The following is a 26,436-nucleotide window of genomic DNA, read 5'->3' on the forward strand; positions in this document are numbered from 1 at the left end:
AGAGGAAAGAGCATGGAAACTTAACAGTCAACTGTCTCCTTCAGAATTTGAGTTGCAGTGGACATCCAAAACACATACACACAGAGACGTCTTTGCTTCAGTATTTTCCCATAATATAGCAATCTTCACACACTACAGGAACCACTAGAGAAGAGCCCATAACCTGCAACTATGGCTCATATTCAACAGTGAACAAGCTTTTAACTCAGTGGAAAGGGATTAAGAGCTCCGCAGATTCCCAGTAAAGATCAAAGATGCGTTCAGCTCAGCTCCTGGAGAATGACTCCCAGCCCTTCTCCCAATGCTTTTTCTGCTCTCCCCTCCCGACTACAAAAAAAAAAACAATAATGAGAAAACTAATGGCATTTGTTTGTTAAGCACTTACTATGTGCAAAGCACTGTTCTAAGATCTGGGGAGGATACAAGGTGATCAGGTTGTCCCACGTAGGGCTCACAGTCTTAATCCCCATTTTACAGATGGGGTAACTGGGCAAGTCACTTAACTTCTGTGCCTCAAAGTCACACAGCTGACAAGTGGCCGACTTGGAATTTGAACCCACGACCTCTGACTCCCGAAGTCGTGCTCTTTCCACTGAGCCATGCTGAGAGAGGCTCTTAACTCTTTTGCAAGAAGTTGCTAAAAGATTCAGAAATAAAATCAAGACAAAATTCCACAAGCAAAAGCCTCTTAATTCCTAAAGCTACTCCCTCATAGTAAGCACTGTGGGAAGAGCTCTAACTCAGAGTGTTGTGTCTAGGCTACTACAACACAAAGCAGACCCCTAGTGTTCTGACAGTTAATGTTCTTCCCAAACTGCCTGATTTATCTTCAGAAAATAACTTCAAATACCAGGTGAATAGGACTCTGAGCCCTAAAGACTTATAAATCACACAAATAGAAGTGTTTTTCTTTGATCGATTCACCATCAACAGAATTATTTTTTTTTAACTGTGGTATTTAAGTACGTACCATGTGCCAAGCACTGAATTAAGAGCTGGGACAGATGCAAGATAATGAAGTCCCACATGGGATTCACAATCTAAGTAGGTATTAAATCCCCATTTTGCAGATGAGGGAACTGAGGCACAGAGAAGTCAAGTGACTTGTCCAAGGTCACACAGCAGGTGAGAGGTGGAATAATTAAAATCCAGGTCTTCTGACTCCCAGGCCTGGGGTTCTTTCCACTAGGTCAAGCTACTGGTTTTATAGTCAGGTGACCCAATGCTGCCCCAGAAAGTGTTAATTTACATGAAGAGATCCCAGCAAGAAGCCCCTAGATGAAACAGACAAGCACTGATACCCCCCAAGATGAGATAGATTAAAAAATAATGATAAAACAGAGAATGAGATTAGAATGGTTAAAGGATGACAGGCATGCAGAAACCATGGTTAGTCAGAAATCAAGTGGAAGAGGGGAAGGTTAAGAGCTAAACTGTTCACTTCCATATTTTCATGTAAAAATTTGATGATGGAATTTTCACTTGCTTTCATTATTTGCAGTACATGCTTAATGCTCTGTGTCCATCGTCTCCTAGACAGACAGGCCCTTGTGGGACAGGAAGTGAGTCTTAATTAACTTGTGTATTTAATACTGTACGTTTAAATACTTTCATTGTAATTACTACCCACATTTATTATATGGGCCTTACTCCTGTAGGCAGATCAGGGTATGAATTCTGTTTTCCTGGTAGAGTTAAACAACATTGCCTTTTAGTTTAAATTGAAAAAATCAGAGTAATTAGAGTTGGTAGACATTGGGTGGGTTGGGGGGGTGAGGAATGTGTTGCTTTTTAATGACATTTGTTAAGTGCTTACTATGTGCCAGGCACTGTACTAAGCACTGGGGTAGACACAAGATTGTCAGGCTGGACATAGCTCATGCCCCACATAATAATAATAATGGTATTTGTTAAGCACTTACTATGTGCCAAGCACTGTTCTAAGTGCTGGGGTAAGTACAAGGTAATCAGATTGTCCCACATGGGTCTCATCGTCCCAATCCCCATTTTACAGATGAGGTAACAGGCACAGAAGCAAAATGACTTTCCCAAGGTCACACAGCAGACAAGTGGCAGAACTAGAATTAGAACACAAGGTCAGTTCTTGGCCCTCTTCTGTTCTCCATTTACACTCACTCCCTCGGTGAACTCATTCGCTCTCACGGCTTTGACTACCATCGCTACGCAGATGACACGCAGATCTACATCTCCACCCCGTCCTCTCCCCCTCCCTTCAGACTCGCATCTCCTCCCGCCTCCGGAACGTCTCCACCTGGATGTCGGCCCGCCACCTAAAACTCAACATGAGCGAGACTGAGCTCCTCATCTTCCCTCCCAAACCCGGTCCTCTCCCAGACTTCCCTATCACCGTGGATGGCACGACCGTCCTTCCCGTCTCTCGGGCCCGCGATCTCGGTGTCATCCTTGACTCGTCTCTCTCGTTCACCCCACACATCCGATCCGTTACCAAGACCTCCCGGTTTCACCTTTACAATAGGCCAAGATCCGCCCTTTCCTCTCCACCCAAACGGCTACCTTACTGCTACAGGCTCTCGTTATATCCCGGCTAGACTACTGTGTCAGCCTTCTCTCTGACCTCCCTTCCTCCTCTCTCGCCCTGCTCCAGTCTATTCTTCACTCCGCTGCCCGGCTCATCTTCCTGCAGAAATGATCTGGGCATGTCACTCCCCTTCTTAAACACCTCCAATGGTTGCCTATCAACCTCCGCTCCAAACAAAAACTCCTCACTCTAGGCTTCAAGGCTCTCCATCACCTTGCCCCGTCCTACTTCTCCTCCCTTCTCTCTTTCTACTGCTCACCCCGCACGCTCCGCTCCTCTGCCGCCCACCTCCTCACCGTCTCTCAGTCTCGTCTATCCTGCCGTCGACCCCTGGGCCACGTCCTCCCGTGGTCCCGGAACACCCTCCCTCCTCACCTCCGCCAAACTGATTCTCTTCCCCTCTTCAAAATTCTACTTAAAACACCTCCTCCAAGAGGCCTTCCCAGACTGAGCTCCCCTTCTCCCTGTACCACCCCCCTTCACCTCTCCGCAGCTTAACCCTCTTTTCCCCCCATTTCCCTCTGCTCCTCCCCCCCTCCCTTCCCATCCCCTCAGCACTGTACTCGTCTGCTCAACTGTATATATTTTCATTACCCTATTTATTTTGTTAATGAATTGTACATCACCTTGATTCTATTTAGTTGCCATTGTTTTTACGAGATGTTCTTCCCCTTGACTCTATTTATTGCCATTGTTCTTGTCTGTCTGCCTCCCCCGATTAGACTGTAAGCCCGTCAAACGGCAGGGACTGTCTCTATCTGTTGCCGACTTGTTCATTCCAAGCGCTTAGTACAGTGCTCTGCACATAGTAAGTGCTCAATAAATACTATTGAATGAATGAATGAACACAGATCCTTCTGACTCTCAGGTCCAATCTTCTAGGCCACACTGCCCACAGTGATTTTTGCAATCTAGAAGTGATCCAACTTGAAAAATCAAACCTTGAATCGATAAAAGCGACCCCTGCAAAGAGCTCATACTTAGTGGAAAAAACTGCTTAGGATCCAAAAAAAATAAAAATCCAGGACATCAGAACTGCAGAGATCATAACGAACTATCTGCCCTGATGTCCGCCCCTGGCAGTGAGCAATTCAAAAACAGGGCATGATTTCAGGACAGAGACAAGTCTATACACAGAGGGCAAGAGGAGGCATCCGTCTTATGCAGAACATAGAAGAGGCTTCAGAAGGATAAAAGAATAAGGTTGGAACCATTGAAATTGTTTTTTTCCATGCTGCCAGAGAGAGATGGGCATGACTAGCCCAGAGTTAGAGTCTAGTGATCTGAACACACAGCTAGGGACTGACCACACTCCTGATTCTCACTCTGACAGTGACTGCTGCTGGACCTCAGAACCCCTGCATCTCACTCAGTTTCCCGCAGCTGCAAAAGGAGATAACTCACCAGACCCCTGAGAGAATTACATTAGTTAAGTGCATCAAGTGCTTTGAAGATGAATAGAGTAATATTAAACGCTTTTACTTTCAGATGATGGGCCCTACCCTAAAGCTCCCCCCACCCACTCACCCACCACACACTAAAATACTGAATGCCAGAAATAAACTTACAACATAAACTTAATGACAAAAGCAAAAAGTGATTTTTTCAAGTTGATTTTCATTGTTTTCTTTCAATTTGCACTCATTTTTCTATAGTGAGTCATTAGAGACTGCCTGCAGGCACCCCAATTGCCATTTAATACAGGGCAGAGCTACACCACCTTCACCTCCACCATCAGCCCAGGTGAGAAACCAGGATGCCAGGAGTCCTCTTAAAAAAATGCCCAGTTTTCTCTACTTGAGCTGAGGCAGGCAGTGCCACAGGGCCATTTTCCCTTCAAGGAAGGGTGGGCACCCCCTGAAGCTTCAAGGTGACACGCTCCAAATGAGCAAAAAGAAACACTTCCTCCCCCTCCCATCAACTTGGTCAGCAAACAATCTTTCACCACAGGAATCTGAGCAGCTGAAATGAACACAGTGGTTTGTCCAGATTCATGGATGAGAAGATACAGGTTTATAGGAGGGGTGTGAAGGGATGTGTAGCAATTTTGTTTGATCCACCCCTAACCAAGCAGATGGATGAATAAATATGACTGAATGAATGGATATCATGGAGAGTAATAATGATAATTGTAGTGCTTATGAAGTGCTTAATATGTGCCAAGCATTAAACTAAGCCCTGGGGTAGATATAATTTAATCAGAAGCAGTATGCCTAGTGGAGAGAGCACGGGCCTGGGCATCAGAAGGACCTAGGTTCTAGTCCCAGTTCTGCCACTTGTCTGTTGCGTGACCTTGGGCAAGTTGCTTCACCTCTCCGTGCCTCAGTTATCTCATTTGTAAAATGGGGATTAAGATTGGGTCCAACTTGATTACCTTATATCTACCCCAGCACTTAGAAGAGTGCCGGGCATGTAGTAAACACTTAAATACTATAAAGAAAGGGTTTGAGAGTTCCTGTCCCACACAAGACTCACACCTTAAGTAGGAGTGAAGAAGAGGTACTGAATTCCCCTTCAATCTCAGAACCAAACCGGGATCCCTCTAAGGCTCCTGTTGTCATTGCCAGAGAAATAAGCAACAATGGTATTTATGTATTAAGCAGTTGAGTTCCAAGCACTGGTAGAGAGTAAATGGATGAGATAAAGACAATCCCTGACTTCCAAGAGGCTCATAATCTAAGCATAAGTGGAAAGGGGAGGTGTGGATTGGCCACAGATACAAAACATAGCAATCAAAATACAAAAAGCAATTTAAGAGGCAATACCAACAATAAATTCCATGAGGTCAGTAGAGTGTTATGGGAAGCAGCATGGCCTAGTGGATAAAGCACGGGCCTGGGAGTCAGAAGGACCTGGGTTCTAATTCCAGTTCCACCACTTGTCTGTTCTGTGACCTTGGAAAAGTCACTTCACTTCTCCATGCTTCAGTTATCCCATCTGTAAAATGGGGATTTAAGATTGCAAGCCCTATGGAATACAGGGACTATATCCAACCTGATTAGCTTGAATCTACGCTAATGCTTAGCACAGTGCCTGGCGCATAGTAAGCGCTTAAATACCACAGTTTTAATGATTATTATTGCGGCCAGAGGTGCAGAGTATCTGGCATTATGGGGCTCAATCTAACAGTCCCAGCCGCAGTCATGGCAGCTCTTAGAGATCTAATAATTGGGAAGGCTTCATCTGGCTCTGGAGGAATTTCTTCTCCTTTCCCAGGCTGGAGCAGGGGCCGATGGGATTTCCCAGAGGCATGGGGCTGGGCAGCCTCTCTCCCCCCAACAGAGGTTCCAGTGCTGGCCTAACCTTTGGGTCGGAGTCTGAGACCACTCAAAGAACTCTTGATTTGACCAGGGTAACATCTACAGAAGAAAAACATTCTGCTTAGTGGGGTGTAATTTGAAAAAGGGAGTTTTTTTTTTTTTTGAGTGGAAGGGGTGGAGATAATAGGTGAGTAATTGCTTGCTTTTAAAGCCCCACTGTATTCATCTCTATTACAAACTGAGAAAACATTGGCTACAGCAACACGCTGTATCAACACAGGCTCACGCCGGACAAATGTTCCATAATTTCTAAACAGTGTTCTAGCCAAAACAGGCAGTGAGAATAAACTTCATTCTTATCAAAAGTATGGTCCCCTCCAAGTCCAATTAAGGAAAATCCCCAAATGCAAACTAGCCTTAACAGAGGGCAAAGTGTTGTCAGTCTCCATAGGGTGGGGGAATGCTTTCCACTAAAAGCACTTCTCTCAGCTATGCTTATAGGAGGATCGAGACAGATACTGTGGGCGCAACAAGTTCAAACCAAAACTGGAAAAAACAAATAGTATTTGCATACTTACTGTGTGCAAAGCACTGTACTTAATGTTTGGGAGAGGACAATACAACACAGGTGGCAGAGTCGGTCCCTGCTTATGAGTTTACAGTCTAGAGGGGGAGACAGACATTAACCTAAATCATTTTTTAATGTATAATTTAAAGATTTGTACATGAGCATGGCTTAGTGGATATAGCATAGACCTGAGAGTCAGAAGGCCCCAAGTTCTAATCCCGGTTTTGCCATATGTCATCTTGGGCAGCTCAATTTCTCTGGGCCTCTGTTACCTCATCTGTAAAATGAGAATTCAAGTGTTAGCCCCATGTAGGACAGGGACTGTGTCCAAACTGATTCTCTTGTGTCTACCCCAGCGCTTAGAACAGTGCTTGGCACAGTAAGTGCTTAAATACCATAATTAGTATTAAATTCTGTGGATTTGAGGGTAGGGCAAATATCAAATGCCCAGAGGTCACAGATCCAAATAAAATTATCTCACTTTTGTCAAGGATCATGTGGAGACAAAGTGGGCACTTACTGAATAGGTATTTCTTACCCATTAACTCAAAGACACTCTGACATCCAACACCTACACTGGTTTACACAGGTAGATTCTACCCACAGTCACAAAAGACTCACCCTGCTTGTTCAACTGGGTTTCTGGGAGCAGTTACAGTTGGTGGTCCTTGGCTGAGGGAATGTTCAACAACTCTTAGCAATGTACTTCCATGCAGGTTGTGGGGTACCTATCCCAAACCCCACTTTCCTTGTGCCTGCTCCAGGCAGTCAAGCCAAAGAACAGAAGACCATCAGTAATGCAATTCATTCGAAATTCAGACCCACGCTCCAGGAATCTGGATCCAATAGTGGCACTGGAAAGAAGTGTGCTGATTACAGTAAACCCTCAATAAGTACAACTACTCTCCTAAACATCTATCCTAATGGCTTAGCCTTTATGTCCTTAGCCATTTAACACTCAATTCCTCCCTCTGACCTTCCTTCCAAAAGCTTATCATAAGAAGATATAGGCCGTAAGCTCGTTGTGGTATTGTACTCTCCCAAGAGCTTTGTACAGTGCTTTGCACATAGTAAGTGCTCAGTAAATACCATTGATGATGATAAAAGGATAAAAGGCACACTTTTCCTCAATGTATTTTTTTTTAGGTTAATAGGGAGAGTAGCCACAAGAAGCAGCGTGGCTCAGCGGAAAGATCCCGGGCTTGGGAGTCAGAGGTCATGGGTTTGAATCCCAACTCTGCCACTTGTCAGCTGTGTGACTTTGGGCAAGTCACTTAACTTCTCTGTGCCTCAGTTACCTCATTTGTAAAATGGGGATTAAATGTGAACCTCATGTGGGACAACCTGATTACCCTGTATCTACCCCAGCACTTAGAACAGTGGTCTGCACATAGTAAGTGCTTAACAAATACCAACATTATTATTATTAAGAAGCTCCGGGCAACCGCTGTCAATCACAGACGATCCTAGACCAATGAGTAATTCCACAGTCTGCCCACTTCATCTCTATCTGCCCACCTTCCAGCAGCCTCTAGCAAAACTCGGAACTACATGGAGAAATCCCAGTTACCGAACCACACAAAACTGAAAAGGAGGCTGGGTGTGAGCCCATTGTTGGGTAGGGATTGTCTATCTGTTGCCAAATTGTACTTTCCAAGCACTTAGTACAATGCTCTGCACACACCAAGCACTCAGTAAATACGATTTAATGCCTGCTACATTTGTACTCTCCCAAGTGTTTAATACAGTGCTCTGCACACAGCAACAACTAAGCAGCAGGCAGGATCCATGGAGATACTCTAATTTCCTCCTACCCACCATACACCTTACCCAGTGTACATGTACACCTATCACTTGACACCTGTTTTCCCCCCATCCCACCTTCCTGGTTCCCACTCCTTGCATGGGGGGGGGGGGGGGGGGGGGGGGGGGAGAAGAGGACGACGACGACACGGCAGGCACACAGATAATCCCCAAATGTCCCAGGCCTCGATTAGGGTTGTCCAGCCTGTAGGGTTCACTTCCCTGGGCCCCTGCCTCATCACCTTGTTTCCCAGACTTCAAACTCCTGAGAAAAAAATGCTGAGTGGATTATGTGAACGGCCCTACGCTCTCACAGAGACTCTCCAGCAGATGGCTGAGCTACCGGCCATTACCTATTCTGAAGACCCAACTAGAAGATCACAATGGCCACTGATTCCATTCACAAAGAATCACTCTTTTAAAGGAAAAAAAAGTATCCTCATTAGGGACTTCGAAATGCTAGTGGTTGAGATTTGCGATAGGCAGGCAGGTTTGCAAGTGTATGTGGACAATCACCCTTTTGTGGAGGATACAGGGTAATGCTATAAGCCAAGTGCAACAGTTAATTTGGAAAAAGGAGTTGAGCTGCTTCTTACTTTACAACCCAGGAGGATGCTGAGTGTCTGATTCCCTTAGACAGTGTGAGGACTTTGCCCATAGTTTATTTTTAGAAATGGGTCAAACATCTTTCCAGAGGCCCTGTTCACATCAGAGTGCTTTGGAAAGTGGCCCCCAAATATCAGTTGGTCAATCAATCGTATATATTGAGTGCTTACTGTGTGCAAGAGCATTTTGATAAACGCTTGGGAAGGTAAAATAGAAGTTTACATATTACACATTCCTGCTTCCCCCCTCTCTCCCCTCCCAACAGAATGATTTCTGTCAAACACCATGGTAGGAAGGAAGTAGGTGTAATAATCCTAGTCTCAGTTCTTATGCAAATGAACATATGTAAATGTTTATATCAATTATTCTATTCTTGTTCTGCTACCTGCTCCCACTATTTGTAAATAGTTTTGTCTAGCCACCTCCCCATTAGATTGATTGTAAGCTCCTTGAGGCCAGGGGATGCATCTTGCTCTTGTTGTGGGCAGGGAACGTATCTACCAACTCTGCTACATTGTACTCTCCCAAGTGTTTAATACAGTGCTCTGCACACAGCAAGCACTCAGTGAATACCATTGATGATGTATTCTTCCCAAACCCTGGAACAGTGCTTTGCACACATAAGGTGCTCAGTAAACACCATTGATTAGATGATTGCAGAAGGGCAAGAGTTACAGTAAGAAATTAAACTTCAACCAGTAGCTAAAATTTGACATTTAGTCTCCCACCCCAAAGTTTCCCTCTTACATTGTACAGGAAGAAGCCAACTCAAAAAACAAACAACTATATGCAGCTTTCTCACTAATTTACAGTTTCACTCAACCTCCTTGGAGCCATCTCCTGACAATAAATGTTCTGCTCTGAGAATTTCTGGATGCATTGTCTTTGGGAAATAGATGGGGTTTCAACCTTTCCCCTCCTTCCTCAAACATAAATTGGGATATATGTGTATGTGTTAGTTACTGAAATGGTCTGTGGCTTGCAAATCTCCTGTTTGGATTTTTCAGTGTGATAAGAACAACAGACAGCATAAGATAAGATAAGAAAAGAACAGCAGCACAAGGTCAATCTCCTTCAAGAGGCCTTCCCCCATTAAGGCTTCTTTTCCTCAACACTTTCTCCCTTTTATATTGCCTATGCACTTGGATCTGTACTCTTCCTTTAGGTGCCTGATAATCACTTCACCCTCAGCACTGTACATATTATTAATTACTGTACATATCAAGTAATTCATTTGTTAATATCTGCTTCCCCACATAGATTGCAAACTACTGTGGGCAGGTACAGTGTCTACCAACTTTTGTACTGACCTCTCCCAAAAGTTAGTACAGTACTCTGCACACAGTAAATATTCAAATAACATTTACTCAAGTGTCTGAAGTAAGGCACATTCTGCTCCTGCTGTGTTCACTCATTTCACTAACAGCAAGTGCAAGGTACTTTGCTCCAAACCAAAAAGAAAAAATGCAAACAAAAAATGGGTTAAGATGCTCTCAGTACAAGTATGGCAGAAAGAGCTGAGTTATATTGTACTCTCCTAAGTGCTTTGTACAGTGCTCTGTACACAATAAGTGCTCAATAAATACAATTAAATGATGCTTAGAGAAAACTGTCAAAGTCAGCCACCAGCTGAAGAGGAGTGGAATCAGCTGCTGGCACAGTTGCTGTTATTTTGGTAGGAATACATTTAGGTCCATGTAAAAGGCCATTTAAAAGCCTGCAGCAAATCTAGAAGAAGGAGGGGTGGGGGACAAAACAATTGAGCAGGAAGGGGAAAACTTTAAGGAATCAGGGTTGGTCATGGAGCAACTCACTGAAATGGCCAAGAGATAGAGAGGTTCTCAGGAACCTGAGTAGCTGTATCCTTATCCCACTTGCTTAACTAGGGGAAATTAGGCATGTTTGGAAGCAGGAGAGATTTCTATTGGACATTAAGAGTACTGGCTGGAGGGAAATAAGAGACAGGGACAGGCCTGCAAGAGAAGTAATCTGTGGCACCTCAATCTTTGGAGATCTTTAAAGGAAAGTCTAGAATCTCACAGTGATCATTCCTTCACCTGTCTAGAGACAGGGGACTGGAGTAGGTGACCGCTGGCAGACATGAAAAAGAGGGAATCGGTTAAACATCAACCTGTAAATGAGTATTTGCCTTTTGGAGAAAAACCTGCAGGCTCTTCCCCTATAGTTACCAGTCTCACTGCAACTTTAATATTACAGAATCTTTGTCTTCACTGGACCGATGACTAATCCAGTGCTGTGTTTTATTTAATCATGAACCTCAGGAAGCAGTTCACACACTGATGCTGTAACCAGTACAACACGTGTCCTGCACTCTGATTGTTTCTGACAGGGTTAAGTGGATACTTCCTTCAGCGACTGTACAACATCCACGATTTAATCAATAAGGTCCAGGTCTTCCCAAAGAGCAGCGGAGAACAAAGCCCTCTTTGGGGCAAGTTGGGTCTCTACCAGAATTTGAGCCACACTGGACTCCCACACCTGCCTGCCCAGCATGGCCAAGGAGTGACAGTTACTAGCCCAGGATGGATTCACAGCAGGTGTGTTTGAGGATGCAAAGTGACCCTCTCAACAATGGCTTAGCATGATACAAGAACACAGCAGTAAACTCAAGAATGTTGGGAAGAAGCAGGGTAAATAGGACGGGTATACTGAAGGACAATCGAAATGGGAATCCTGACGCCACTGGGCAGAGATAGAATCTATGGGTCAGGCCTGGATTAGCACTTTTCAGGGAATTCAGGGGCAAATTTTGTACAGCCACATGAAGTTTTAGGGCCCAGAGGCCAGGGCCTCGGGAAGACAAATGTTCTCAAGGAAAACAAGACTAAAACTGCCAAATTTGTCTTTCAAGTGCTGGTCTCAAATTTTGCTCTTGAAAAAAGTGGGCCACATGCAGTTTATTGGACATCGGGATAATTATAGTACTTATTAAGTGCTTACCACGTCCCAAGCATTGTGCTGCACTGGGATATGTACAAGATTATCCAACTGGACACAGTCCGTGTCCCAGATGGGGCTCACAGTCTAAGTAAGAGGTAACAGAATTTAATCCCCATTTTACAAATGAGGAAACTGAGTCCCCAGAGAAGTAAAGCGACTTGCCCAAGGTTACAAAGCAGAAGAGTAGCAGTGTCAGGATTGAAACCCAGGTCCTCTGACTCCCAAGCTCGTGCTCTTTCCACAAGACCACACTGCTTAATTTATCCATCCATGTCTTGACTTGACACAGAGGATTTCAGAAACACCAATTTTCACTGAGCATGTCCTGTGTGAATCCTTGAGAACAGAAAACAGAAGTAAAAAAGACAGGTGGTTGCTGAAGCCATTGGAGTGAATTCCCAGATTTCGTAAAGAGCACAAGAGTAAGGGACCTAGAAAAGGATCTTGCAGGACCTACGGGAAAGAGCACAGGGCCAGGAATCAGGGCACCTGGGTTCTAATGTCAGCTCTGCCACTTGCCTGTTCTCTGTGCCTCAGTTTCCTGAGCTGTAAAAACTGATATTTAAACACCTGTTTTCCCACCTACTCCATCCCTGTTCCAAATGGGGCTCACAGTCTGTGTCCAACCTGATTAATATGTAGCTGCCCAAGAACTTAGAACAGTGCTTAACACATAGTAAGTGCTTAAATGCCATCATTCTTTCAGGACACTCAGTTATGGAGTGAGGAGAGAATAAAGACCCAGTAAAGGAGACTGAGAAGGAGCAACTGGAAGCAGGGAGGTAGGACAAAAACCAGGAGGGTAAACAGAGAGCGTAAGATGAAGGCTACAGAGAATTTCTAGGAAGAATGAACACAGTCAAAGCTCAAGGAGAATTAGGGCAGAGTAGAGTCTGCTGACCATCATCTTTATTGAGCATGTTCCCTGCCCACAAGGAATGCCAGTGAAGAGTTTGGTGAAAACAGTTTCAGTAGAGCAAAGCGAGCAAAATTCTGGACTACAGAGGCTCAAGAAACAAGTGGGTGGTGACCCCTGTGACCCACTGCCAGCAGGATAACCAGCGTGATAAATGTGTATTTTCCAGACTAAGCAACTGGATATTTCATCTGCATAAGGATCTGACCAGACCAAAAAATCCCTTCGAGTGGATTACATCTGGAAGAACCATGAATCTATAGGAAAACATTCAGTCTAGCAGATGTCCATTTAAACCCATTAACTCATCCAGAAAAGCTGGATTTTAAATTTTTTTAATATATATTTGCAAGGTGCAAAGTGACTACCTGCAGGGCTGGTTCTCAAATAGATTTGGAAACAGACCTGGTTGTCAGTGTACAGTAGTGTCATCTGGGAAGAGCTTGAAATTTTTGCATTTAAGTTGTTAAGGTATTAAGGGCTGTTTTCCTCCACACATGGCCTATTGGATGGAGCTCTAATTCCAACTCCTCCACTTGTCTGTTGTGTGACCTTAAATTACTTAGCTTGTCTGTGCCTCGGTTACCTCATCTGTAAATGGGGATTAATACTGTGAGCCTCATCTGGGACAGGGACTGCGTCCATCCTGACTAGCTTGTATGTACCCCAGTGCTTAAAGCAGTCCTTGCTACATAGTAAACATTTAAATACCAAATACCACAATTATTACCCCAGAGTTTAGTACAGTGCCTGGCACATAAATATAAAAAGAAAGAAAGAAAATTGCCCTGGAACTGTAAATCCATTTTTAATTTAATAGTGTAAATGTAGAAAAGTGAGGGGTGTGTGTCCAGTTTGCTAATCCAGGCACACCTCTGGTTCCGAAAAATCACGCTATATAAAATCCAGATACCTCATGTGCTAATCGAGAGCATAGCCCAGGATTTGTAAACTCCACCCAATATTACAAACAATTGCAGCAGGGACATTCATTCCCTCTCTCAGTCTTTTTCCAATCAGGGATTTGAAGCTCCAGCCTTCTACCCAATGCAGCACAACCAGAGAGAGACACCATAACTTGGGGTGGTAGGGAGGGGAGGGAAGATGCAGAGAAGGTGAGAGTTGGTCATTCTGAACTGATGGGAAACCCTTGCTCTTCCTCACACATATTCTATCACACCTTTAGCTGTAAGCTCCTTTAGACTGTAGCCTCATTTTGGGCAGGGAACATGTCTGCTGTATTGTACTCTCCCAAGCATTTAGGTCGGTGCTCTGAACAGAGGAAGTGCTCAATAAATACGATAGACTGAAGTGAAGATAGTTTGCTCAGCTGTTCCCCGACTCTGGATTCCTCATCTGTCTCCTAGCTGCTCAAGTTTCCGCCACCACCAAAAGTCCATCACAAGTGCAACAGCGCAGGCTTCCCCACCCAGCCCCCCATCCTGTGACAGGCACGGTGCCAGCCCAATTCACCTCACACTGCAACTGGGTCTGCCTCCTCCTCAGTTCCTTCTTGGAGCTCCCTCATCCTTGCCCATCACCATCATGGTAACGGAGATAGGGGCCAACCGGGGCAGCAATGGGGGCCTGGACCGTGGTCCCCATCTGCCAAAAGCATGGCTGAACTTCCTGGCTAGGATCAGGGCGGGATATAGTGTAATTTTTACTTACCCTTAGGGGTCCATCATCAGGTTGGTTCTCTTCCAGAACCTAACAGTTGACATGTGAGGCTAAGGGAAAATGTAACCCCACAACACCTCCAGGGCCGAGGGGAAACGTCACGACTGGATCGTATTCTGTTTCCATTATTTCTGAGCTCTGATGTCAAACAGGCATTTTAGGAGGGCTGAAGTGCTGGGTTTACCGACTACGGTTCTGCAGCAGCAAGCACTGACACCTGCAAGTTTAAGGTAAGGGATTTACATAGGCAGCTGAATTAGAGAGAATCAGCACAGTAAGCAATAGCTCCTGTGAGTAAAGGGTGAGGTGAAGGCAAAGCCAATTTCTGCGTGCAGTATTGGAAGATGGGCCCATGATCATTATCTAGGTGGAAGAAATTTAACTCTTCCCTGCCTTCTATCTTCACATCTCTGAACAGGGGCCCATTGATTACCTGCTCTTTAATATAACAAAGGACTTTGGTTTAATGGGGAGGTAGGGGTAGGGGGTGGTAGGGAGAAGGAGGAAAAAGAGCAAAGAGAGAAAAAGTACAGATATACATTAGGATCCCCACGCAGATCAATACAGCTAGCTCCTCAAGGGAATTGCTCTTGGTTTAAATAACATTTCCATGCCCCCATTTTCAGTGTAATACAATAATACAATGTATAGACAGGAAAGGAGGGATGAAAAGAATGGGCTGGGGTGGGGGGAGAAAAGAGGATAATATCAATAAAACTATTAATTTTTTCTACCCTTCCTCCAGAGATCATACTTTCAATGAACTGGAGATCAATGATGATCTATTCAAGTTGAGACATCAATCATGTCTGGAACCATCAAATTCTCACTCTTACTACAGAACTCTTCTGCTTCACTGTAATTAGATCTCCTTGTGGGGCTAATTAAGTATAAAACTGATGAGTTTAAAAAAAAAAAAAAGAAGACAGTGAATGCTTAAGCAAACCACCACAAATGCCTCCTAGAAGCAAGACTGATGGAAGAAATACTGAACTCCAGCAGCCAGACGTTTAATTCCTCCATTAGATACAAGGACAAGATGGAGATGACAACCTCGGTGCTCCAGAGTTTCTGAGCATCAGCAACATATAACCACAGCAGTTTAAAAGATCAAGGAGATGGTTGTCTCTACCCAGACTTAACTATCTAAGTTGGGTTTTTACCCAATTGACCGTGTCCCCTAAGAACATTTTTACAGTGGTTCAAGGCTAATTCACTTTAGCTGCATAAATATCACCATTGACCAGACTAAAATAGGGACTTCATTCATAAGTATTTGAGTGCTATGTTCAGAGCACTGTATTAAGTGTTTGGAATGTACAATTCGGCAACAGATAGAGACAATCCCCGCCCAATGACGGATGCACAGTCTAAATGGGGGACAGACAGCAAAGCAAAACAGAACAAAACAAAACTAAAGACAACATCATCAAGATAACAGGATCAAGGAGATATACACCTCATTAACAAAGTAAATAGGGTAATATATACAAATGAGCATGGTGTTGAAGGGGAAGGGAAGGGGGAGCAGAGGGAAAGGGAAGCTCAGTCTGAGAAGGCCTCCTGGAGGAGGTGAGCTCTCAGTAGGGCTTTGAAGAGGGGAAGAGAGTTAGTTTGGCAGATATGAGGAGGGAGGGCATTCCAGGACAGTGGTAGGATGTTGGCCAGGGGTCGACGGCGGGATAGGCGTGAATGGGGGACCGTGAGGAAGTGAGCGGCAGAGGAGCGGAGTGTACGGGGTGGGCAGTAGAAAGAGAGAAGGGAGGTGAGGTAGGAGGGGGCAAGGTAATGGAGAGCTTTGAAGCCAAGTGTGAGGAGTTTTTGTTTCATCCTAAGGTTGATAGGCAACCACCGGAGGTTTTTGAGGAGGGGAGTGACTTTCTCAGAGCATTTCTGTAGGAAGATGATCTGGACAGCGGAAAGAAGAATAGGCTGGAGTGGGGAGAGACAGGAGGAAGGGAGATCAGAGAGGAGGCTAACACAGTAATCCAGTTGGGACATTATGAGAACTTGTTCCAGCACGATAGCAATTTGGATGGAGAGGAAAGGGCAGATCTTGGCGATATTGTGAAGGTGAGACCAGCAGGTGTCGGTGACAGACTGGATGTGTGTGGTGAATAATAATAATAATAATAATGTTGGTATTTGTTAAGCGCTTATTATGTGCAGAGCACTGTTCTAAGCGCTGGGGTAGATACAGGGTAATCAGGTTGTCCCACGTGAGGCTCACAGTTCATCCCCATTTTACAGATGAGGTAACAGGCACAGAGAAGTGACTTGCCCACAGTCACACAGCTGACAAGTGGCAGAGCCGGGAGTCGAACCCATGACCTCTGACTCCGAAGCCCAGACTCTTTCCACTGAGCCACGCTGCTGAGAGAGCTGAGTCAAGGATGACACCAAGGTTGTGGGCATGTGAGACAGGAAGGATGGTCGTGCTGTCCACAGTGACAGGGAAGTCAGGGAGAGGACAGAGTTTGGGAGGGAAGATAAGGAGCTCAGTTTTAGACATGTTGAGTTTCAGGTAGTGGGCAGACATCCAGGTGGAGATGTCCTGGAGGAAGGAGGAGATACGAGCCTGAAGGGAGGAGGAAAGAACAGAGGAGGAGATGTAGATTTGGGTGTCATCTGCGTAGGATTGATAGTTGAAGTCGTGGGAGCGAATGAGTTCACCAAGTGTAGATGGAGAACAGAAGAGGGCCAAGAACGGATCCTTGAGGAACCCCTACAGTTAGAAGATGGGAAGGGGAGGAGGAGCCTGCGAAGGAGACCAAAAATGAACGGCCAGAACGATAAGAGGAGAACCAGGAGAGGACGGAGTCCGTGAAGCCAAGGTGAGACAAATTGTGAAGGACAAAGGGATGGTCAACAGTGTCAAAGGCAGCTGAGAGGTCGAGGAGGATTAGGATAGAGTAGGAGCCATTGGATTTGGCAAAAAGGAGGTCAGGGGTGACCTTTGAGAGGGCAGTCTAGGTGGAGTGGAGGGGACAGAACCCCGATTGGAGGGAGTCCAGGAGAGTTGGAGTTGAGGAATTCAAGGTGAGTGTAGACGACTCATTCTAGGAGTTTGGAAAGGAGAGGTAGGAGGGAGATAGGACGATCACTGGAAGGGGAAATGGGGTCGAGAGAGGGTTTTTTTAGGATGGGGATGACATGGGCCTGTTTGAAGGCAAAGGAGAAGAAGCCATTGGAGAGTGAGTGGTTAAAGATAGGAGGGGAGGAAGGAAGGGGAGATAAGTTTTTATAAGGTGAGTGGGAATGGGGTCTGAAGCACAGATAAAGGGGCTGGCACTTGCGAGAAGGGAGGAGATCTCTGAGGATGCTACAGGGATGGATGAGAAAGTAGGGGAGAGGGTTGGGAGCAGGGGGGATAGAGAAGGGGGAGGGGTGACTTTGGGGAGCTCAGACCTGATAGTGTTCATTTTCGTAATGAAGTAAAGTGGTCAGATCGTTGGGGGTGAGGGATGGGGGAGGGGGAGAAACAGGGGGCTTGAGGAGAGAGTTAGAAGTCTGGAACAATCGGCAGGAGTGATGGGCAGGGGCGTCAATGAGGGTGAAAAAGAAGTTTTTCCTGGCAGAGTAGAGGGTAGAGTTAAGGCAGGAAACAATAAATTTGAACTGAATTAGGTTGGCTTGGTGCAACTGGGAGTTATTGGCTTTGAATTCACCCCAGAGCTAATTACACCTTCCCCAGGTTTGATGAAATCTGAGGCACTGTAAGGTAATAGTATGTTGATTGGGGTCCTTTTCCTTATAATTGTGGTATCTGTTACAGCCTTATCATATACCAAGCATTGTGGTAGGTATGAGGTCATCTGGTAGGATACAGCTCCTGACCCACATGGGACTTACAGTCTAAGTGACTAAGACTAGCTCTAAACTCTACGCTCCCCCTCTAGCCTGCAAACTGTCTAGGCAGGGAACATGTCTGCTAATTCTATTGTACTCTTCCAAGCACTTAGTACAGTGCTCTGCACATAGTAAATGCTCAATACCACTTATTTGATCTAAGGGGTAGGGAAAATGGGTATTTCATCCCAGCTCTGCCACTTGTCAGCAGCTGTGTGACTGGGCAAGTCACTTAACTTCTCTGTGCCTCAGTTCCCTCATCTGTAAAATGGGGATTAAGACTGTGAGCCTCGCATGTGACAATCTGATTACCCTGTGTCTACCTCAGCACTTAGACGTGTGCTCTGCACATAGTAAGTGCTTAAATACCAACATTATCCCCATTTTCCTGATGAGGAAACTGAATCGCTGAGAAGTTAAGTGATTTGCCAGTGGTTGCGTAGCGAGAAAGTGGTGGAGCAGGAACTGGATCTCAGGGCCTGATTCACACAGTCAGTGACCTTCCCACTATGCCACACTACTTCTCTCAAGTGCTTTACATTCCCCCAAAATTGGGTACCTGGGTAATTAGTAGGTGCCAACTGCTTCTTAAAACCTTCAAAGTCTTATTAAAGTTTATCTCCTCTAGGAAGCCTTCCCCAACTAAACCACCCCCATTTCTTCTCCCATGTCACCCTTTCGCTTGGATCTATACCTTTTATTCACCTCTACCTCAGCCCCACAGCACTTAGGCACATATCTGTACTGTATTTGTATTATTGCCCATCTTTCCCTCTAGACTGTGAGCTCACTGTGGACAGAGAACATGCCTACTGCTTCTGTTGTACTGTACTCCCAAGCACTTAGTAGAGTGCTCTGCACACAGTAAACACTCCAATATGATGGATTCTTTAGGGGAGCTGGGAGCAGAAGTGAACACAGCACAGTGTGCAGAGAACAGACGTCATTATCCAATACAAAGGGTTCCTTTGGGTCAGCTCACACTGGTAGAGCTGCTGTACCAGCAGCCAAGGCATTTGGATTCATTTGCCCATTTTTGAAGGGGACCACCATCCTACTCTTTAGACACCCAGCTTCTTGGCAGGTTGTAAATTCTCCCTGCTGGAACAGTACCTCTGTTCCCACCTAACACCCCAGAAATGACTGAGGCAGAGACCATCCCATGATCCACCATCTGCTTGGCCACCCACTTCCAGAGAACAAGATTTACTTGCAGAGTGAGAGAGGTCTGTTAGGCACTGGGCTTGGGACAAGGAGCACAGGGGAAGATGGGGAGGAGAATAGGAGACTTACTGGAATACACCTCATCTTTAATACATGGTGGAGCTGATCTCATGACCACATTGATACCTTTGAAAACAACCCATAAGCAAAAATGAGATCCGCCAGACATGTACTCTCCCCTCCTTCAAAGCCCTACTGAAGACATCTCCTCCAAGCTGCCTTCCCAGGCTAAGTCCCACTTATCTCCCCCTCCCTTCTGCGTCCCCCGACTTGCTCCCTTTGCTCTTCCCCGCCCCCCCACCCCACAGCATATATCTGTAATTTTGTTTTACATTGATGTCTGTTTATTTGTATGGATGTCTGTCTCCCATCTCCCCGTTCCCCATGGACTGTGAGCTTGTTGTGGGCAGGGATTGTCACTATTGCTGCATAGTACTTTCCCAAGCACCTAGTACAGTGCTCTGCCCACAGTACTCTAAGTGCTTAATAAATATAATTGAATGAATGAAATATTCTATAGTTTTCTCATTTCCTCCTTCACTTTCCAGCTACCAAAGATTTCCATGCATTTTCACTTTTGACCCTGGGAGATTGAGCATATTGAACCTAAATCTATTTTTAGTAATGAGGCCTTGCACCGCCAATGTCTTAGATAAAGCACCACTCAGTTTGCTAATATCCCTTTACCCGGTAGGAGTTGGCTTTGTTCTCAAAGAGAAAGGTAACTAACCTTTCCCTCTGCCACCTTCCCATCTTGCTACCATAGCACTGGGGCGAGGGCTAGGCCAGCTCCTCTCTAATGATGTGGATCATTCTTCTAGTACACAATCAAAGGGAGAGAATATGAGCATAGGAGTGAGCCAACACGCGCAAGTCAACCCCAAGGGGCGGGAGGGTTACAAGCTTTTCACATCTGGTTTGTGTCCCTAGTGAAATAAGTTTAATAGACTGGGCCCTTTTAACCCCAATTTGTTTACATCCAGGCACCCACTCTAACCCTTTTAAAAGGAGAATCCCAGGTGCATGTCTGAAGTTTGGGAGGCTATGTCCCCTTATGCTCTAAGCTCATTGTGGGCAGGCATGTGTCTGTTATATTCTACTCAAGCGCTTAGTACAGTGCTTTGCATATAGTAAGCACCCGGTAAATGGCATTGATTGACTGAGACTGGAGGGTGGAGAGAGATAACCTCCCAGCAGGCAGGAGAGGATGGTCCCTAGTGTCCCAAGCATTTAGATGTGGAGCAGACAATACAGAGGAATCTTCTGCTTGTGTCCAGAAGAGAGAGGCATAGATGTGTTCCCTTCCAACCAAATGCTATCAATCTTGGACTGACCTATGCTCATTCGTCTAGTGTTGGAGGTGTGACACTTACTACTTTAGGTCCTGACCTGGGTCTCTACTATAGGGCAGCAACATGAAAGGCCTAGTTTAAGCAACTGCTTAACAAAGTGGTATTTTGTCCATCCCTACTCTTTCAAACAAAAGGATCACTGGTGCAGGCACTTTGCCTCACTGTGAAGCTAAACCCCTCAGTGCAAACTTTAAAAAAGGTAAAATTCTATTTAGAAAGCATTTGGGGTATGTATAACAGCAGCAACAAAAAAAATAAGCAATTTCCTTTGTTAGCACAGGACAGAGACTTCCTCTACTCAAAACACTCTTCCAGCCCCCATCAATAAACCTGGTCTACTGGATTCTTTAGGTTCACCTGTCTCGATTTTCCACATTGTGAATAAAATTCCAACACAAACAATCTCAGGCCTTCCTTAGCACCAGCTTCCTGCTGTCAATCAGAACAGGCCAGCTAGGAGGCTCGACATTTGCATAAGAATTCACAAGATTTCCCACAGCCTCAGTTATTGTGACCCGGCTACTCTGAATACTGATGCTATCTGAGAGCTGTAATTATTTAAGTCATTTTATAGCTTCACTACCTAATTCAGCTTTATTCGGAGCTCTGGAGGGGTTTATTAGCTTGAAATGTGTGGAGGATATCTGCTCCATCAGTGGATTGGCTCACCTATGTAAATCTCACAGTTAAAGAGTTGAATGTTTGGTTTAGCTAACTAAATAGTAAACACATGCCTAAATAGAGAGAGTTTAGCATTGTTGATGTCATCACTTCCCACCTGAATAGTCTGTTAAAGAAAAGAACATGACACTTCTGTTCATGCGCAGGGAAAGCTCAATTTTAACATTTTGGGTTTAATACTGAAAGACAATACCACCTAGTAATATTTCTCCAAGTATTCACATTCTGTTCACCAAATAGATCAAAGCCAGAGTCTGGGTGTCTCACAGGACTGCAAAATAATGCATCATTCAATACATCCATATCTATTTCAGTACTCTGCTAAAGTACAACTTTTCAAAAAGCAATCTTTCACTCTGAAACAGTACAGCTCTACATAAACTCCAGGTCTGCCCTTTCCCAGCCCTCTTAAAACAAATATTCTCCACCTCCAAAAAAATGCAAGGCAGAACTCATACATATGAATCTTTTGATCTACAGACCTTTAGATGGATTAAAATAAAAAATAAACTATGAAAAACCCTGGCTCCAGAGCTAAGCCCGTCTATAAGAATTTCAGGTTTGAAAGTGAGGTGGGAGAAGGAAGGGAGAGGATGGGAAGAGCTTTGAAGACTTCCAAATCAGTCCCAAAATGCACATTACAATTTAAGTCTTTAAAGGCCTTGGGCAAAATGAGAAGGAAGTAATTTCCAGGACTCAGAATATGCCCTACCCCAGGATTGCTCCTTCCTGCCTCACCCACCAGCGAGCTGGAATTATGAGGTCAGAGGAAACTCAAACCCTAAGTTTTGGACAGAGTGAAGAAAGCAAAAGGTTATTTTTGATACTCCCAATGTTTAAAGGCTGTGGCCCACTTTTTACTCAATTTGAGGGGTGGTAGTTTCAAAGTGTGGTTATTCTTATATCCTTCAGGGCCTGCAGTTTGGGTGAGAAGTAAGGGAGACTTGGAACATTACCAAAAAAAAAAAAAAGGTGAAAACTGGAAAACCAAGAATTTAGAAAGGAGAAATGAGACACACAATTGGGCAGAATCCATAAGCAGGCAATCTGCATTTAGCTCCTTTCTATACTGAACATCAGAAAGTGACAAAACCTTTTCCGAGGTTTTCAGAGAGAAGAAAACAAAGCTGATCTTTTCTTCCCGTTCTACCCATTGGGTAAACCACTGGGAAAAATGTTAAATCCCAGGCAGATGTAAAATGAGAAACTCAGCAACTTTCATTTACCAGAGCAGATCTTGCTTAAAATTGACAAAGGAAGCTCCCACAGCAGTCTTCTTCATCCCTCCAGTGTGTACCAATTCACAGTATCTATATCAAATCTGACACCTCTGTTTAATTGCTGAGGGGTTACTGGGTTCCTTTTAAAGGCTGGAGCAGTTTACTCCAAGGAAATGGGCCTATTATTTGACTGTGATGCCGGGAACTGTTCTGGAATGACAGAGGAGCCCTGTTTTGGTCAAGGAACTAAGCCCTTTATTTTCTCTGGAGGACTGTTTCCTTCTCATTAGCCACCATTTCTAATCCCAAAGCGGCTGGGCCTCTTTGAAGTCTCCCCCCTTCCCAGAACTCCCCCGCTCCCCATCTTGATGCGAGACCTGCAAAATTCAGGCCAGATTTTAATCCTCTGAAACTCAGTGCCCATAGAATCCATGCTCATTGTTTGGGGGTGGGAAGTGTTGCGAATCTTGGTCTGGTTTCCCAAGCCAAGCCAGCCCCGGGAACAGGAGCCCCCTTCCAGAGCCATCCACCCCAGATCATCATCCTCGGCGAAGGAGCCACAAGATGGGGGCTGGGTAGGGAGCAACTTCCCCTCATTTCACTCTCCCTCAGGGACCAGGGCTAGTGGGGGCTTCCAGGCACCCCTCGTGTTGGCCCAGCAGCAGCCACTGCCCAGCCAGAACAGACAAGTGATGCAGGTCAGAGAGCCCTGAGAATGGGTCCTGCCTTGTCCACCTGCTGGCCACACCCACCCATGACCTCAGTTGCCTCCTGAGGCCGGCTTAAAGGCGAGCCCCTATCAAGGAGCACAAGGAGATGCAGTTAGAAAGGGGAATGTGTGAGTGTGTGTGTATGTCTGTGTGAAAGAGAGAGAGAGAGAGAGAGAGAGAGAGAAAGGCAGAGAGAAAGAGAGAGATTGTAACCCCGCAGATAGGGAGAGGAGAGAGACAGGATGGGGGGGGGGGAGAGAGAGAGAGAACAAAAAAAAGAGGGGAGAGAAGAAAGACAGGAGAGAGGAGACAGCAGAGGAGCGAGGAGAGAGAGGAGAGAAAAAAAGAGGAGAGAGAGAAGAAACAGGAGACAGAGCAGAGGGGGGAGGAGAAGAGAGAAGACAGGAGAGCCAGAAGAGAGGGGGAAAGGACATATAGAGGAAAGAGGAGAGAGAGAGATGGGGGGAAAAGAGGAACACAGAAACGCACAGCACACCGCTCTGCACACAGTAAACACTTCGATACCACCGAATGGCTGATGAGGGTAGGGAGGGTAAAGAAGCGGAGGAGAGGACAGAGGAAAGTAAGTGTGGCATTGTACTCTCTCTCGGGCGCTAAGTACAGTGCTCTGCACTCAATAAGGACTCGAAGACTACTACTACCGAGAGAGATTAGGCTTCATAGGCTCCTCCCAAAGCTGTCAGGGAAGCCCTAGCCGGCTTCCCGAAGACACAGACACACACACACACACTCCCTTCCCCCCGCCACGACCCTCGGCAGCCCGCGGAGCCGAGGAGGGCAGGCCCCGCTCTCACCGTTGAGCCCGCTGGGGATGCTCCTGTGATGCGGGGGGGCGGACAGGTCGTCGAGGGACCGCCTCGTGGGGGTGGCCTTCCCGGGGGGGGCCGCCTGGAGCTGGGGGGCCGGCGGCGGCTGCGACGGGGCGGGCGGGGGCAGGTGGTGCAGCAGCAGGTGGTGAGGGTGGTGGTGGTCGGGGCTGCCGGCGCTGCCCGCGCTGGACGTGCTGCTGCCATCGCCCACGTCCCGGGGGCCCCCGCCCGCAGCCCGGCCCGCACCCCCGCCGCCGGGCAGGGGGCCCCCGAGGCTGGCCTGGCTGTCCAGGGAGCTGCGGGAGCCTCCTCCTCCTTCCCCTCCTCCTCCTCCTCCTCCTCCCCCCGCTCCTCCTCCTCGCTCCTCGTCCAGCATGAGCACGATCTCCTTGAGCTCCTGGTTCTCCCGCAGCAGGTCCTGCTGGCGGTCCTCCAGCTCCCGCAGCTTGCGCTGGGAGAGGGCCACCTCCCGCCACAGGGCCCCGGCCGCCTGCCGCCCGAAGCGCTGCCACTCGCGGCCCACCCTGCGGCCCTTCTGGCGGTCGTCGTCGAGGAAGCAGCAGAGCTCCCGCAGCTCGTGGTTGTCGTCTTGCAGCCGCCGGTTGACCTCCTTCAGCCCGCGGATCTCGTGCAGGTGCAGCTGCAGCCGGCGGTTGACGTCGCGCATCAGGTTGCCGTGCTCCACCATCAGGGCCAGCCGGTCCCCCTCGGCCCTCCGCAGCCGGCGGGCCAGCTCCTCCTTGCCCCAGCGCAGGAGCTCCTCGTCGGGCACCTGGCTCAGGTCCTCCCGGCCCGGCCCGTCCGACGGGGGCTGGGCCATGGTGCGCCCCTCGCCCGGGTCACCGCCTCATCTCCGCCGAGGGGGGACGGACACCTAAGACGACCCTGGCCCGGTGCCCCCCACCAGCACGTCTGGTCCTCGGAGCGCCCCGGGCCCCGAACGCTCGGCGACCCGTTGGCACAGATGCCCACCACCCCCTCTCCAAGCCCCGGCCCTTGGCCACACCGTGCGACCCCGGGAGAGGGATGGGGGTCCGGGCAAGAGAGGGACCCTTCTCCCCCGGGCTGCTGCTGCCAGCCCCAGGTGACCTCCGGGGCCAGTCACCCTTCCCCGGCCGGCTCCGTGATTCCCGGGAAACGCACCCGGGAAGCTCCAGACCCGACCAGGGGGAAGGCGCAGGGAACATTAACCGGAGACACGGAGCCCCACCTACCCAAAGCAGGAGGAGGAGGAGGAGGGGAAAAGGGGAGGAAAAATAGGGAGGGGGAAAGGGAGGAGCCTGGTCCACTCTCCTGCCACCCAGGCCCACGGGGAGGGCAGCGAGGGGGCGTGGAAAAACCCAGCAGGGTCCGGGAGGGGGTGGGTTGGGGAGGGGGGCAGGCCCGGGACAACCCCCTTACCCCGGGACCCCAGGGGTCGACTGCTGCGGGGCAGAGAGAGGAGGAAAAGCTACAGAGGGGAGAATCTCCGGCAGGTTGCAATCGCCTCCCCCCTCGGCCGGTTCAAGTTACCGCTCCGGGCCAAATGGATGTCAGCTGAGCCCCTCCCACCACGGCCAATGGGAAGCCTCCGAAGCGCTTTAAAAATGCAGGTACAAAGGGGTGGGGGGAGGGCACAAGGTAGGGTTGGGCTTCTTCTTAAAGGAGCAGCACGCCCCCTCATTTCCCCCTCCCCTTTCTCCCCCCCCGGAGCTCCTTCACCTTCGCTCTTAGCTAAAGGGTGACCCATCATCCCAGATCTGGGCATCACTTGGTCATTGTCTGAAATCCTGGGGAGGGAAGGACAGAGGTGGGGGGCGAGGAGATAAGCGGGGGGAGGGGGGCTTCGGATCAAGCCTCGGGCTCCCGCTTTGTGCAGCCGCTGGTTTGCGTTAACGGGCTGCCTGGTATCCATGTTGATGCGTTGTGTCTGGGGGCGGGGGCGCGGCCGGGAATCCCCCCCAGAGAGGAGGTTGCAAGGGCTGGGCTGACCTGCGGAGAGGGCTTACATTGCCCTTTGGATGCTCAGCGGGAGTAGGTCTTCATAGGGGTCCTGAAAAAGGGGGGGCCCAACACCCTCTTTGCCCCAAATGCCAGCCTCTGAAAGGATCTAGGATTTACACCCTGGAAAGTCCGGGCTCTTCCAGTTCGATCTCCTCTGTGCCCTAGCAGGGGGAGGTTTCACCGCTCCTCCATCCCAGAGCCTCTGTTTTGGGATACAGTGGATCGCTCCTCGG

General features: G+C 47.4%; 1 protein-coding gene across 3 annotated transcripts in view; it reads right to left on the minus strand.

Annotated features, from left to right (window-relative positions):
• The window catches only part of CCDC85C (coiled-coil domain containing 85C), a 156,499-nt gene extending 130,722 nt beyond the window's left edge, over positions 1–25,777 (minus strand). For 2 of the 3 annotated variants that reach the window (XM_029076315.2, XM_029076314.2), the window contains exon 1: positions 24,206–25,773. In XM_029076315.2, coding sequence (XP_028932148.1) covers positions 24,206–25,040 — 835 coding nt within the window. In that variant the 5' untranslated portion in view covers positions 25,041–25,773. Of the gene's footprint in view, positions 1–24,205 lie in introns of all 3 variants that reach the window. The other variant, XM_029076316.2, reaches the window with a different exon arrangement.
• Positions 25,778–26,436: the final 659 nt, after the last annotated feature.

The sequence above is a fragment of the Ornithorhynchus anatinus genome, chromosome 1, assembly GCF_004115215.2.
Source record: "Ornithorhynchus anatinus isolate Pmale09 chromosome 1, mOrnAna1.pri.v4, whole genome shotgun sequence".
Classification (NCBI taxonomy): Eukaryota; Metazoa; Chordata; class Mammalia; order Monotremata; family Ornithorhynchidae; genus Ornithorhynchus; species Ornithorhynchus anatinus.